This window comes from Durio zibethinus, chromosome 1, assembly GCF_047325235.1.
Source record: "Durio zibethinus cultivar Kanyao isolate XHJ-2024 chromosome 1, ASM4732523v1, whole genome shotgun sequence".
Classification (NCBI taxonomy): domain Eukaryota; kingdom Viridiplantae; phylum Streptophyta; class Magnoliopsida; order Malvales; family Malvaceae; genus Durio; species Durio zibethinus.
The window spans coordinates 31771260-31786610 of NC_143162.1; the positions used below are offsets into that span (position 1 = coordinate 31771260).

General features: G+C 28.4%; 3 protein-coding genes across 7 annotated transcripts; 1 reads left to right on the forward strand and 2 right to left on the reverse strand.

The window, feature by feature from the left end:
• Positions 1-1431: 1431 nt before the first annotated feature.
• Positions 1432-3480, reverse strand: LOC111312320 (histone-lysine N-methyltransferase). Of its 2 annotated transcripts, XM_022912484.2 has the most exons (3): positions 3221-3474; positions 2203-2271; positions 1432-1931 (listed from the first exon to the last, which is right to left on the reverse strand). In XM_022912484.2, exons 1-3 carry the CDS (start codon positions 3407-3409, stop codon positions 1704-1706), a joined length of 486 nt encoding a protein of 161 aa, XP_022768219.2. In that variant the 5' UTR covers positions 3410-3474; the 3' UTR covers positions 1432-1703. The 2 variants fall into 2 exon arrangements, with proteins under 2 accessions (XP_022768219.2, XP_022768220.1); XM_022912485.2 differs by lacking the exon at positions 2203-2271 and having other exon boundaries at positions 3221-3480.
• Positions 3481-3541: 61 nt separating this feature from the next.
• On the forward strand, positions 3542-5045 carry LOC111312321 (uncharacterized). Of its 2 annotated transcripts, none has more exons than XM_089765107.1 (3): positions 3542-3678; positions 3856-3940; positions 4557-5045. In XM_089765107.1, the coding sequence occupies exons 2-3, from the start codon at positions 3894-3896 to the stop codon at positions 4732-4734; spliced, it is 225 nt and encodes a 74-aa protein (XP_089621233.1). In that variant the 5' UTR covers positions 3542-3678; positions 3856-3893; the 3' UTR covers positions 4735-5045. The 2 variants fall into 2 exon arrangements, with proteins under 2 accessions (XP_089621233.1, XP_089621236.1); XM_089765110.1 differs by having other exon boundaries at positions 3551-3678; positions 3861-3940.
• Positions 5046-5148: 103 nt separating this feature from the next.
• LOC111312319 (uncharacterized) lies at positions 5149-8314 on the reverse strand. Of its 3 annotated transcripts, none has more exons than XM_022912481.2 (7): positions 8052-8314; positions 7803-7941; positions 7610-7711; positions 7302-7429; positions 6667-6950; positions 6492-6582; positions 5149-5635 (listed from the first exon to the last, which is right to left on the reverse strand). In XM_022912481.2, exons 1-7 carry the CDS (start codon positions 8247-8249, stop codon positions 5189-5191), a joined length of 1389 nt encoding a protein of 462 aa, XP_022768216.2. In that variant the 5' UTR covers positions 8250-8314; the 3' UTR covers positions 5149-5188. The 3 variants fall into 3 exon arrangements, with proteins under 3 accessions (XP_022768216.2, XP_089621222.1, XP_089621226.1); XM_089765096.1 differs by having other exon boundaries at positions 6492-6585; XM_089765100.1 differs by having other exon boundaries at positions 6492-6585; positions 7803-7944; positions 8052-8190.
• Between the last annotated feature and the right edge of the window lie 7037 nt (positions 8315-15351).

Sequence of the window (15351 nt, forward strand, 5' to 3'; positions counted from 1 at the left end):
TTAGTATAGGTGGGCTAACCTCATTGAAACATTAAGGCAATATGAATAGAAAAATATTTATGCATTATGAAACATTATATTCAAAAACAATTTGTTAATTTTATAGGTAGGAAAACCCAACAAAAATCTTCCTTACAAAAGGTTAAGGTAAATATTTTTTTTCTTTTTTGGTTTAATGGGTGACCGGTGGGTAATCACAAGTTTTGTTTTATGAACTTGGTTCCATGAGAATTTCCATCTTGATGTAGCTTAATTGTAATAGTCAAATTTCAATTAAAATCAGATTTATTAATAAAAATATAATTTATTCATTAAAACATAATCTATCTATTTATTAGTAGTTAAGTTTTTATAATAGTGGTTTAATTAGTCAAATTTTCTTAAAAATTATGAAGTTTTTGACGTCAAAACTTGGGCAACCAAAATTAAGCTAATAATTTTTTTTTTTTTAACATTTGAGGTTGTAAGGTAATGAATTTTGATCATTGAAATTAAGAGAATACTTGGTTAATAGATTATGCGACTTTTGGCAGCTAATAACTAAACTTGGTATAATATAAATTCTAATCACATCATTAATGAAGCATCAATCGACTCGGCTCTAACAAGATTAAGGTGAAATTCGAAGTAAGATGAATAATTACGTTAGCACTCAAACTTTATGGGCTTGAAGCTGATTAATTAATTGGACTTTAGGCCGACTTATCATGGGGCCAGTGAGATAGCCCTTGAACTGCAATAATATCATAGCAGCAATCCGCAAACTGGGACGCGTTGTGCCCAATCTACAATGAGTCTTTTCTTTCATCTGCTGAAGCAAGAAATTCTCCCGCAAGAACAAAGGCTGCTAGAAGAGTGTTTTTTTTTTTTTTTTTTTTTTTTTTTGAGGGGGAGGGGATTAATAGTTGGTTTCAAATATTCATATATTTATAAAATATTAGAACAAATTAGTTAGTTAGTTTCTTTACAAATAATTATTTTTTTTTACAAAAGAAAAATACAACCTGAAGATAAAAAAAAAATTACAAATACTAAGATTTAAATTCTAAACTTATTAAGTTTCACCTTAAAGATGGTTCATAGAGTAATTGAATTAACTTTCATATTTAAAATAATTAATCTTTTGCTTAGTAGGGTGACTAGAAAATTAGAAAAACAAAAAATGGAAATGTAAAATATATATATATATATATTTATATAAAGTCATACAATTAGGCTATATTTGAATTCCACCCCACTTCTGGTATAATACGAATGAACTCACCATATCACCAGTTAAATCCAAATGCTTACTCCAATGAGATTTATTCAGTATAAATTTTTTATTAAATTTTTTTTTTCAGTCACAGTTACAATAACTTTTTTTTTCAATTACAGCTAAATAACCTTTATTATTGCTTTCAATCTCACCGGAACCAATCTCACTATCAGTCAAATGAAGCCTTAATATAGGCCAATTTAAAAGTGTGATGTTCTTTAAACAATACAGAAAAAATAATAAATGTAGAATAAAAACAGGTATTACCCCAATTTCAAACTGGTATTATCTACCAAAAGAAACAAAACTTTGTTAGAGCAAATGCAAAGTGCATACACCTACAAAAGTTCATTTAAAAAGGATCGGATTCTGTTCTTCCAGGATTATTTCGGCCCTTGGGACATGTTCCTAGCTATAATGCTGCTTCCAAGAAGTAACACAAGGACTATGACTTCATATGTTCTTGATGAGACCTAGATTGTTTTTTGTTTTGACTACCAACAGATGATCCTCCTTTTTGGTTTAGAGAGATAGAGATGGCTCTGGCCGCTGTAATTGCAGAATCTCCCCTCTTGACAATTTTCTCAAGTTCCACCACCTTCTCCGACAGCAATCTAACATTTGTGTCCGTGGACTGAACCAACTTGTTTGCAGTTTCCAAAGCTGTGCATAGCTGGAATAACCAAAGGGGATCAATTTAACAGTCGGAATGATTAAAGTAACTTCTTAAACAGTCGTTAAAACCAGACTGAAGATGAAGGATGTTTAAAAAATAGCTAAAGTTAATAGAACCGATGTCCAAACTGAAGCAATGTAACCGGTTAAAGCAATAACAATACTTTAGTCCCTTAAAAGATTCCTGTTTGAATATGTTCTTGGATGCATAAATTGCAACAGAAATAGTTGCAAACAATCAATGGAAAGCTTTTCTATATATCTATTACCTTTAAAGTTAGAGCTGTCCACGAGTGGTCCGAACCAGCAAGTGCCTCATTCAATTTCTCATAATTTTCCTGAATAAAACAACTAAGCGCTTGACACAGCAAAGAAACAAATATGTGTACGCATAATGCCAAAACCGACACATACTAAGCTTGCCAGAGAAACATATGGAAGTGATCATTTCAGCATTTACCAGAGCAAATCATGAAAATATATGAGCCATCCCATATGATATTCAAAGCTCCTACAAAATTTTTCCCATCTCCAATTCTAAAATTGAAAAGCAACGATAAACAAAACTTAGTTGTTTCCCCATCATGTATAAGGGTGAGATCAGAGGCATACGATAAAGTCTTTGAACTGAATAGGCCTATGCTTTAAAATACAAGGGTGATTATTTGAGAAAAAGATGTAAAGGGAACTTACAAAAAGCAATGAACATTTCACAGCAAAAATTCAAACTGCTAAAACAATTTAACATATTCGAGGGGAAAAACAAATAAGTAGCATTAACCATTTTCCCTATAGTAATCAGACATGAAAGCAGTGACGCATGTGCAAAGGTAGGGTGTCGATGGACCACCCCAAAGGTTTGAAAACAAGGAAGTCTGACGGAAAATTTTCCCTAGACTGCCCATAATTTTTCTTAAACACCCCAATAATTTTATCTTGAACATATTTTTCTTAATTCCCTAACCACTCCACCCACTGCCACTGCCCAATATTCAGTCACAACTCACAGCCGGCCAACACCCAACACCAACACCCCGCAGATACCCTCTGCAACGACACCCCCGAGAAAAAATCCTGTATCCGCCACTGCATGATAGTATTTTACTTAAGACAGTTCAATCTTTAGGTAATGAATTCCAAAGTTTTGGTCCAGCTAAAGTTAAGACTTTTGCTACAACTCAATTTGATTTTTCAATCAAAACATAAAATTTAGAAAAAGGAAAAGAATTAAAAGTTTTTCAATTTGAGATCTGCCCTATGGTCTTGTAAGAGGAACAAGAAAGGAACCTGGAAGAGTTTGGTGAGGTCCAAGGATTGAGGGGCATCAATGGAATTAAGAATTGAAGATGACGATGATGATGGTGATGGAAGACTGGTATCATGGTGGTGATGGTGGTCTGGAGCTGCACCAGATTCTTCCCCAACATCGCTAAGCAGATCCCCTATGGTAAGCAAAGGCCCTCCAATTCCTCTCATCCCTTTTTTCCGTTTTTCTTTTCTCTGACTTTCTGCCTCTCCCCGCGCTCTTGCACTCGGTCTCTGGTTTAAGGTTTCGCCCTATTTCATGGGCTTAAAGAAGTGGATTTTAGGCCCATTAAGGCCCTGTTTAAGATTTTCAGCTCAAAAGAACCTGAAAAACACCTGCTTTCTCATGTTTCCTTGGCAACAGGAGAAAGCAACGAACCATGAGAAAGCAAAGCAGTCCTCTGATCAACACTTTCTCTAAATGATCGGTTGCTTATCAGGTACACTTCAAATCCTTTATAATTTAATGGGTTAAAATTGTTTTTGAGTTTTTTTTTTCTACTTATTTGGGATTTTGTCGCTTTCTCGGGGTTTAGGGGATTGGCTTTCATTTTCTCTGATAACAAGTACCGCTCATGGCAGAAAATGAAGGGTTTTTTTTTTTTTTTTAATTTAAGTTTAGGTGCAAAAGATCAAACAGCTAGCAGAGGAGGAAATGGCTGGCCAAGCGGTTAAGCAGCTTGAGGAATGCTCAGTTTCCAAGTGAGTTTCTGCTTTTTCCTCCTGCAAATTTGAATTAGGTAGTTTAAAGTAGCACTGACTGACTATGAAATTGGGATTTATTCTTATGAGCCTTTTATCTATGGCTATTTAGCCCTGGTGCCAAGGAAGATTCAGGAGCAAGTGGGCCCTAAGATTTGTGTCAAGGATTACTTTTAAGTTTTAATTAATAAAACTGCAAATTCAGTGAAAAGACTTCATTACTAAATTATAAATTGGCATTTGCTATTACAGCTTAAGGTGTTATGGAGTAATTCACAACTAATTGGATCACTACTGATAATGTATGGTTACGTGCACCTGGCTGAAAAAATCAAAATAATGTTGAAGTGCTATTGCAGCCCTTTTAAACCAATCCACTCATAAACCATTTTGATAATGCTTTTAGATTGTTATAGAGCTTTCAGCATGATAATACTTAACCTGTAATGTGTCTGCAGATGAACATACTACAACTCAAAGCATTGAGTTTGATCATTTTTTACCCTTCATAAGTCATTCTCAATTTTCTCAGCATGGTTGCCTGATCTCCAGATTGTTTCTTTGATTATATGTTGTCATTAGATATATTGTGACTATTATTGTGGAATACCTGCAGTGCATTAGGTACATGGATATTTTCAGTAGCAGGGGCTTTGCTAGCAATTCCAGTGGGGATAAAGCGGAAATCTTTAGCACCCCTTGTGTTCTTTGGCACAACTGGTACAATGCTCGATATCATTATGGGAATCAGTGCTTGTGAAAGAGAACATGCAGAACGCCGGATGAAGCTATAAGAAGCTCAAAATTCAGCAGCAGATGATTCTACTTTTTCAGAGACAGGATCTGAATCACATTCCTAATCTTAGAAGCCGTACATTCAAATCTTTGAAGGTGCTTTGATCTGTCGTTCAAACTAGCTTGGCTGTAGAAGAGACCTAGTGAATTGCTGCTTCTGGGTTGGCTAATTTTCTCCTTGTATATATGGCTTTGATCATGCTCATATTACTGTTAAAACTATTAGAGGTGAATAGGAAATTGGCACCTTGTCTTGAAGCTATGTTTTCTGTTGATTTAGCATGGCTTTACAAAGAAAATCATTCAACTACCATGCATGTCTTGGCTTAATGCACTTGAACAAGGCTTTAGGCTACTTTAAGACAATTTTATGCAACTAAAGCATTCATCATAAGAAAACTATGGCAAGCATATATGAAGCAGAACATTTTATCCATGAATTTAACATTGACTTCATTCCAAAGACCAAATATTATTGAAGCATTGAGTTGACACGGAGACCATTTCAAACCTCCCATTTTCTGTATCAAGGCTGGCATTTACAGTAACTTCAAATTTCAAAGGACTGTTTCTTCCTTGCTGCATCAATATTTTAAGAAGAACTAACCAAATTAGAAAAACATTTAAGTTTTTATTACGTTGAAGGTTTTGCCCACTTTCCTGCCTCTTATGTGCATCCAATGAGCAATCATCACTTGTTCCAGCAGCTTTGGGAGCATTACTGGTTCTTGTACCACGGTGACCCCTCCTTCCAACACATCCTGGATCCGGGTTTTTATCACGCTTGTACTCTCTATAGCATAAGTAAACTCTTTCAGCCTTGATGTTTCCGAACAATTTCTCTGCAGCATTGTTTTTTACCAGTATTGGCATGTGTTCAGATTCATCCCATAAATATAACTGCAATCAAAGACAAGAAATAGAATTCCAGGGAATAAGATAATCTAAAGAAAAGCAATTGATAAAGAGCAGCCCTTGTGAAAACTAGATAATTGGGAAAAAATGCAGGTGATGAATGAACTCGATGCTTATGTTCTCACTGTTCTAGAAATGATAATGAATTCCAAACAAATCACTAATAAATCTCAATATCATTTCAAGGAGAAAACAAAACAAACGATGGGAAGAGAGAAAAAGTAATAAAAAAAAAAAAAAAAAACAAAGACCATGAAGTTAAGAATCAATAATTAGCAAAACAAATACACCAAGAGAACCAAGACCCTGCACACACATTGTATACATGAAATGCAAATATAGGTTTCGAATAAGGTTCACTATACATGCAATCACCCACCAAGATACAAACACACCAGACATACATATGACCAGAAATTGAAATCACTAAAAGGGGTAAGGTCAAGAACCCAAAATTTTCATGAAAGTTTGTCTTCTAATTCTAGCATTCTAAGCATATGGGAATATGAACAGATTTCTGATTCTTGAAATAAAAAATGATGGCACAAAACTTAACCACATGCATCCGCACAAATCAGAAATTCAAATTTCTTAATTTGAAACTTTTGACTTGCACTGAAATAATCTTAAGTCATATGCATCCTTCCAAACAATTACTTCTTTTATTTGCGGATGAAGCTATATTTTCAAAATTCAGCAGATTGTTCAGGTCGATGCATAGAATAATATGAACAATCCTTCTCTAGAAACTATCTTTAACCATTTTAGCCGAAACAATGAGGTATTTCCATTCCAATGAGAATAAAAGTATTATGTGCACTAAAATAAGTGCAAGAAGTACCATGAAAGGCCTATATATCAAGCTGACTGCATGAAGGCTATCTGAGCTTTTCTCACAATAGAGTGGAAGAGAATTCTTCCCAATGGTAGACCTGCTACAGAGTATAGAGACACTGAGTGTCCTGTGAATTCATAACATTAAAAGCTATGCAAGAAATTTGAAGATATTTCCATACCCATGCTCTGGATCCAAAGGGGAACCACATAGCCGGCAACCGGTGCAAATAAGATCTTCTGCTAAATTATTGTCTCCTGATGTATACAGTCTCCTGCTGATGAACATATTTTCATTCTCAAACTCACCAATAGGCCTCCAAGTAATTGGCAGAAAAATTTCGCCAATAGAAGCACTAAATATTGCCTTACAGTGACTAGTCAGGTGCAATACTTCAGAAAGTGAGGGACATTCTCTAAATTTATTTGGTTCTGGCACTTTCCAGTTTCTGGAGAGTCGCCTATTCTGCAGTGAAATTAAGAACATATGTTACTCAAAACATTAAGAATTCAAACATGGAAAGACAACATGAATTAACATCCAATAAAACTGCAATATAGAAGAGGCTACAGCGCTAAAAGACCAGTAGGCAAAGGGAAAAAGCATGATCATAAAATATCCTACGGACATTCACTGTTATCAAGTATGAGGAATTTCAGCTAGATTAAATAAAATGCAACAAGATAAATATATGATAATGAAAGGTACATTATCAAAAAAGAAAATCATAATGAAAAGGTATAGACAAATAGCAAGTGCTAGAATTACACGAAACTCGACTATATAGTATAAAATAGGAAGGATAGGAAAGTGCACTTGACAGTCATATGCTTCGATATCGTGAATAGCAGTGTATCCGGTCCGCTGCACCCATTCTATAACCTTCCTAAGCTTTTCTTTAGCCGCCATCCCCACTCGACACTCTGCTACTAATTCAGTTGCACCTACAAAATGTATGAACACAAAGGCTCCATTTAGTAAAAAAGCTTCTCTTGTTCAATAATTGAACTCAAACTTTTAACACATACATACATACATACATACATAAATGCATACAGACATATATATATAACACCATTTTCATTCAAAAAATAAACATTAAAAAAAATAAATTTGAGATATACCCTTTGAAACTAGGGAGTCGTAAGGGTAGACTAGACGGTGTAAGGATGACCAGTCCACAGTTCTGGCCTCGAAAACGTCACGAAATTTGGTGATCTTGACATCTGAAAAATATGATGATTTAAAATGGAAATATAGTTAGTAGTATAGTAAAAAAGAAAAAAAAAAAAAAAAAACAGAAAGTAATTAGTATACTTTGCAATAAAACGACGTCGCCGGCAAAGACAATGGACCGCATTTCTTTCTTCCATAAGGAGACGGAGAATAAGGGTAAAGTGTCATCGCCGACCTGAATGTCTGTCCTGATTATTTCTCCTCCTTTGGACAATTTATACTACTTTTTCACCCAACAAAAATTAAAAAAAAAAAGTCAAACAATAAATTCGAGTCTTTAAGATTAGAAGAAGTTATTAAAACAAAGAGAGAGTGAGAAATTAAAGAAACCTGAACAGGAGTGGAACGGTGGACGAAAACGAGGAGCTGGACGAAATGACCCTCGTGATCATAAGCTTTTGAGAGATCGATCAACGGTCCGTACCACGATGTCATTGTATTGCTTTGCTTTCTCAAAATACTACTTTCTATGCCTAGGAAATTTCCATGTCGCCCCCTAATCTTCGGCTTTTCCGTAAAAAAGGGCATTCGCCGTTCAGAGAGAAAACAATCAAACCATTGGGCACTTGCATTTCTCTGGTACCACAAATCCTTAAATATAGTATTATTTTCTTAAGCAACTTAAAATACAATTGTAATTCATACTATACCAATACACAATTTTAGTTACGATTTTCCTTTATTATAACAGCAGTAGAAAAGAAGGAAAATTTTTAAAAAAATAATTTTTGTGTGTGATTGCTAATAAAGATAACAAAATAATAATAAGGAAAGAAAGGGGTTAAAAGTAAAATTGCATGTAAAATTAATACAAAATTTAACTTAATTAGTTTATATAATTATTTTTGAAATAAAATATAATTAAAACTACAACATCTATTTTTGTCTCATATTATACTCTTTTATATCAGCAAAATTGTTAATTTAAGTAAAATAAATGTTTTTATTTGAAAGAAAGAAAAAAAAAACAAATTCACCAATTTTTTCCGCTCTTTATGTCTCCAAAGTGGTGAACTAGTTTGCAGCCTTCTGAATTGGGTTTTGAGTAACATGAAATTCCATTCATCATGTATCTCAGTCTTTTGAGCTTTCTAATAAAATTTTTGAAATTGATTATTTAATGGTTATTTGACATATATAAATTCTAGCTTTTTAACCTATATAATGCATGAGATTTTTTATTAAATTTTTCATAATTTTAAATTTATTTTTTAATTATTGATCTAATAGATAATCATACATTTATAAATGCTAAGTTACAATTAAATAACAATTTATACATAATATATTATAAATGATACTATTCATTTAAAAGAAGTCTAAATTTTTGTAAATTTTCAAGAATTATAAAATTCCTTTCTTTTTCATAAAAAAATATTTTTTTCAATTCATTTGCTAAATACTAAAAATTTTGCTACCACTTATTTCTTTTTTGATAAAAAATCAGGAATCAATATTTAAATAGTTAACATTAATAATTATTTTTATCATGATATTGATTGGGTGTGTATATATATATATATATATATATATATATAATTGAAAAATAAATCACAATTATTAATTTAGTCATAACCATTTGCTTTTTATTAGTTTTTATTTTTTACATACTTTAAGTAATTATTACACAAATATATTGAGCTAACAATTATTTCTATATATGTCAATAAATAAAGCTATTTTTTAGAAAAAAAAAGGAAAATAATGATTCTTTATGTTATGCTTAAAAACTTTTTTTGAAATTTTTTTTATTTTTAGTAATTTTTAACATAATTGATAGTATTTTTTATGGGTTAGATATGGTAGTGATAATCATTCTTCTCATATCATTCATTGTAAACAAACAAATTCAATAATAAAAAGTATAGCAAAAAGAAATAGAGAATATAAGTGTACATATTAATTTATCAAGATTAAAGATATACAATAATAACAGCAAATATGTTAATAAATTAACAAAAAATAAAAAACATTGAAGAAATGAATAAGACAAGAAATATACAATACAAAAAGTTAATTATAATCAATCTAAGCAAAATTAAAAAAAGTTATGGACTAAAGAGAAACAAATAAATTAACCAAATATATAATATAAAAATATTTGAATTAGAACATAAATAAAACATTATATTTGTTTTCAAAATAAAAATATATTTTTATCTAACTTTTTTATCAACATTCAAATGTCTCATACTTTTATATAAAGATGTAAAACATTATATTTGTTTTCAAAATAAAAATATATTTTTATCTAACTTTTTTATCAACATTCAAATGTCTCATACTTTTATATAAAGATGTAAACTCTTATTATTTTAAAAATACTTGTTTTCTAGTCAATAATTTATTAACTTATCTAAAAGTATTAAATTTAAATAATCTATTAAAAAATTTTCAATTTTTGATAGATTTTGATTTGAATTTAAATAATTATCTAAAAATATTAAATTTAAATAATTTATTAAATAGAATTATTTGAGAGAAAATAAAATTTTATTAAGTATATATATATTTGGAACTATTATTAAATTTAAAAATAATAAATTATGATTTAATATATTTGAATTCAAATTTTATGCAAAAGTTTCAATCTCAGATAGATTTTTATTTCAATTTAAATAATTATCCAAAATATTCAATTTAAATAATTTATTAAAAAATTTTATTTATAAATAAAATGATATAAGTATTATCTTATTTGTCATTAAAAGAGATTATCCATCTAGACATCTACATAAGCAATTTTTATCATGTAACCTTATATGTTGTAATATAATATAATATATATGTATATTAGATTGAAGATGTACAATAGTAAGAGAAAATATATATTAATAAATTAACAAAAAATAAAAACATTGAAAAAATGAATAAAACAAAAAAATATAATACAAAAAGTTAATTATAATCAATCTAAGCAAAATTTAAAAAAATTATAGACTAAAGAGAAACAAATAAATTAACCAAATATATAATAAAAAATATTAGAATTAGAACATAAATGAAACATTATATTTTTTTTCAAAACAAATATATATTTTTATCTAACTTTTTTTATCAATATTTAAATATCTCATATTTTCATATAAATACGCAAGCTCTTATTACTTTAAAAGTACATACTTTTTAGTTAATAATTTATTAACTTATCTAAAAGTATTAAATTTAAATATCTATTAAATAATTTTCAATCTTTGATAAATTTTGATTTGAATTTAAATAATTATATAAAAATATTAAATTTAAATAATTTATTAAATAGAATTATTTTATAGAAAATAACATTTTATTAAGTATATATATTTGAAACTGTCATTAAATTTTAAAAAAAATAAATTATAATTTAATATATTTGAATTCAAATTTTATGCAAAAATTTCAATCTCAAATAGATTTTGATTTCAATTTAAATAATTTATTAAAAAATTTATTTGAAAAATAAAATAATATAAATATTATCCTATGTGTCATTAAAATAGATTATCCATCTAGGTATCCACATAAGTAATTTTTATCATGTAGCCTTGTATGTTATAATACATACATACATACATATATATATATATATATATATGTATATTAGATGTGGATTGCAATCAAATTATTAGGTTTTTAATATATAAAAATAAAATTTAAAATTACATTTAACATATATTTCTTAGGTTATAAATTTTTTAATATCTTTTGTTGGATAAATTCATAAAAAATTAAAATAACTTATTTTAGAATAAGTAATTGTCCAATAAAAAAAAACACTATTGTTATGCATGGAAAGGTAATTTTATAAAATGAATTTGGATTTTATTTACTATATAAATTATAACAATAAAACGTATGTAGTATGCACAAATTAATAAAATTCCATACGAATTGATTTAATTTGAAAGATATAAAAAGATAAACTTCAAATTTATAAATAAGTATAAATATTTCAAACTTACTATTAAATAGATATCCAACAAATCTTTATATTTGAAAAATAATTATAAAATAATGTTTATATTTACATGTGCTTTATCATACATTTTATACTAATGTTAAAATTCAAATATCTTCTTTTAAATTTAAGTTTCTAAACGCAAGTTATAGGTTGTTGGAAAAAATAAAAATAAAATATGTTCTCCAATTTTAAGTACAATTATATATAGAGAATTTTTTATATTTTAATTTCGAATTGAAATAACTATAACATATAAATTTAAAATTTAAAAGAACGACAATATTTTTAGAAACTTAATTAATTAAAATAATTTTATGAAGATTAAAAATCTCGTGCATTGCACGGGTCAAAAACTTTTCTTTTTTTAATTTCATAACCATTGCACTCGCTGTCATTATCCGATATCCAACTATAATTTTGTTGCCAGCTAATTAAGTACTAACATTCTTATTAAATTTTCATCTAAATTATTAAAAAAATCAATTTTTCATTTTTCACTAATCATTTACCTTTTCCTTCTAAATTGTCACTTAAACAAAGTTAAATACTTAATAAAAAATAAAACCTAATTTTCTCTTATTCCATAGTTGACAACTATGGAATGAGCATTTTCAATGATAAAGTTGATAAAAAAATGATTTGTGGAATAAAAATTTGTATTCTTAGTTGAATGATTGTTTAATTATATATATTGAGAAAGATATATTTAATAGTATTAGAAATTATGTAGTTTTTTTTTTTTTTAAGATATGAGAACTCATCATTGACAATTATAATAATATAATAGTATATTATCTCAAAATTTTATTTACAAGTTTTTATATATTATAAATAAATATGCATAAAAAAAATTCTGGATATGCTCCTGTATCAACAATTTCTTTAATGTGTTAGGACACAATTTGAAAAAACATGTAAAGGATTGATGAACAATCAAAATTGTTGCTCACTTCATTTGAAATCATTGCTTTCAAATATGAGTTCATCAAAAGATATGTGAATCATCCAAACCATGCTAAGCATATGCTCAACAAATTGTTGAATTTTTTTTTATTATGCAAACCAAATCTTAATTTTACATAGTCTTAATGCCCAAGGTCTTAAAACAATGTGATTTTCATAATTTCTAATTAAAAAGAAATCATACATTGATTCATAAATTTTTTTTATTTAGAAATGGTGTTTTATAATTTTTTTTTTGTTTCTCTCTCTTGACCCTTTGACTTAATACACACTCTTGATGGATAAATTGTATCAATTTATAGGCAGAGAGAGTGAAACAATTTATTTTTTCATTAATGCCATTCAATTCATATTCGTATGAATTTTCAACAAAAATTTTCTTTTCTTTTAACTATATTCATTATTTTTTTCATAAATAAAACAAAACTCCCATTCATTATATTAAAACTCTTTTATTTTAATTACATTTATTAAGCAAACATTTTGTTTACATTTGTTAATTAAAAAAAGCTTTTGCTTTAATAACATTCAATAAACTTAACTTATTTGCTTAAGTTTATTAAACCATAAATAAACGTTTATTTACTTAAGTTAAATAATAACTTGTAGGCCATAATATCTAACATTCTCTAACTTGGCCATAATATCTAACATTCTCCAACTTGGCCTATGTGATATTATTGAACTTTACGGTTTAACAATAAAACATAATGCTTAGAATATAAGTTAATCACGGTTTAACAATAAAACCTAATGCTTAGAATATAAGTTAATCATTTCTTGAGTTAATCAATTTGTAAATCATCATTAAGCCAAAACTAATAAAGATCATAGCAGTTGTATGTCATTAACTTGATATAATTCCTTTTATGTATGATATTATTAGTTCTATACTCAACATGACCTTTAATAAGAAATGCCATAATGTTCAATAATGTCTTAGTTAGAGACAAATCCTATTCATATTCACATAGTTCAATCATGTATATATAGTAACATAATGAAATAGGATGCATCAATATGTCAAAAACAATACTTAAAAGAGCTCAGAGTGTCAAATTCATAAAGAACATAAAACTTTTGCATAATGTCAACAATGGTTTTCAATAATGCCCAATCTTTCAACTTTTTCATTAAATGTTTTTGGTGGCAAACCTTTTGTTAACAAATCTGCAATCATAAGATTGGTGCTAATGTGTTCAATTGATAGTCTTTGTTTCTAAACTTCTTATTTAATGGTAAAATATTTCAATTTCATGTGTTTAACACTTTTTGAATACTTGTTATTTTTAGAAAAGAATATTGCTATGACATTATCACAATAAATTTTTAATGGCTTGGTAATACTGTCAATAATTTCAAGTCATGAAATAAAGTTTCGTAACCACAAACCATGAACAATGGCTTTAAAGTATGCCACAAACTCAACTTCCATAGTGAATGCAACAATGACAGACTGCTTCATACTTTTTCATGAGATCGCTCCACCGGTTAAAAGAAACAAATAGCCAAATGTGGATTTATGGTATCTACACACCCAATAAATCTGAATCTAAATATCCTATCACCTTAAGATAATCAGACCACTTATAAGTGAGCGTGTGATCTTTCATTCCTTGCTAGTATTTTAATACTTTTTTTACAGCTCTTAAATGATCTAATCCTAGATTACTTTGATACCTGCCCAATATTCTGACAATAAAACTAATGTCTTGTTTGGTACAAGTTTAGGTATACATCAAGCTTCCAATAATAAATGCATAAGGAATTTGTTTCATTTGTTTGTATTCAAATTTATTCTTTGAGCATTGCATAAGGTTAATTTATCTCCTTTTTGAATTGAAACAACACTTGCAGAGCAGTTTTTCATTTTAAATCTCTCTAGAATTCTATTAATATATGTTTTATGAGATAATCCTAACAATCTTTATGGTTTATCACAAAATATTTTAGTTCCAATTACATAGGATACATCACCCATATCTTTCATTTCAAAATTCTTAAAAAAAAATTTTTTGGTCTCATGTAATAAGCCAAGATCATTAGTAGCAAGTAAAATATTATCTACATGTAGAATTGAAAATATAAACTTATTTCCACTAACCTTTAAATATATACACTGGTCAACATTATTTTTCTTAAATCCAAAAGAAGTAATAGTATCATTAAACTTAAGATACCATTGTTAAGAAGCTTATTTAAGTCCATATATTGACTTTTTAAGTTTACACTCCATGTGTTCCTTATCTTTAACTGAAAAACCTTCAGACTGGTCCATGTAAACTTTTTCTACTAAATTTTCATTTAGAAATGCTATTTTTACTCGCATTTGATGTACCTTTAAATCATAATGAGTCACTATTGCCATAATACTTCTAAATGAGTCCTTTTTAGAAATCGAAGAAAATATCTCTTTATAGTTAATGCCATATAGTTGAGTAAAACCTTTAGCAACGAGTTTAGCCTTGTATCGTTCAATATTGCCACTTGAGTCATGTTTAGGCTCGAAGACCCATTTGTATCCAACTTTTTTACAACCTTTAGGTAATTCAACAAGATTCCAAACATCATTATGATCCATTAATTTCAACTCTTTTTTTATGGCATCAACCATTTGTTAGAATTGACACTTTTCTATGGCTTGTGAAAATGAAATTGGATCTTCATCAATTCTTAAGTCAAATTTTAACTCTTGTAGATAAACCACATAGTCATCAAAAATAACAA

Bases quoted from the DNA above. Each gene is read 5' to 3' on its own strand.
- LOC111312320 (XM_022912484.2), bottom strand. From the start codon at position 3,409: ATGAGAGGAATTGGAGGGCCTTTGCTTACCATAGGGGATCTGCTTAGC. The intron at 2,272-3,220 runs GTTCCTTTCTTG...TGTTTTATTCAG, and splicing joins ACCTCACCAAACTCTTCCAG to GAAAATTATGAGAAATTGAA. The intron at 1,932-2,202 runs GTAATAGATATA...TGGTTATTCCAG, and splicing joins GGACAGCTCTAACTTTAAAG to CTATGCACAGCTTTGGAAAC.
- LOC111312321 (XM_089765107.1), top strand. From the start codon at position 3,894: ATGGCTGGCCAAGCGGTTAAGCAGCTTGAGGAATGCTCAGTTTCCAA. The intron at 3,941-4,556 runs GTGAGTTTCTGC...GAATACCTGCAG, and splicing joins GAGGAATGCTCAGTTTCCAA to TGCATTAGGTACATGGATAT.
- LOC111312319 (XM_089765096.1), bottom strand. From the start codon at position 8,249: ATGCCCTTTTTTACGGAAAAGCCGAAGATTAGGGGGCGACATGGAAAT. The intron at 7,712-7,802 runs GTATACTAATTA...CATATTTTTCAG, and splicing joins CGACGTCGTTTTATTGCAAA to ATGTCAAGATCACCAAATTT. The intron at 6,586-6,666 runs GTATGGAAATAT...TATACTCTGTAG, and splicing joins CCTTTGGATCCAGAGCATGG to CAGGTCTACCATTGGGAAGA.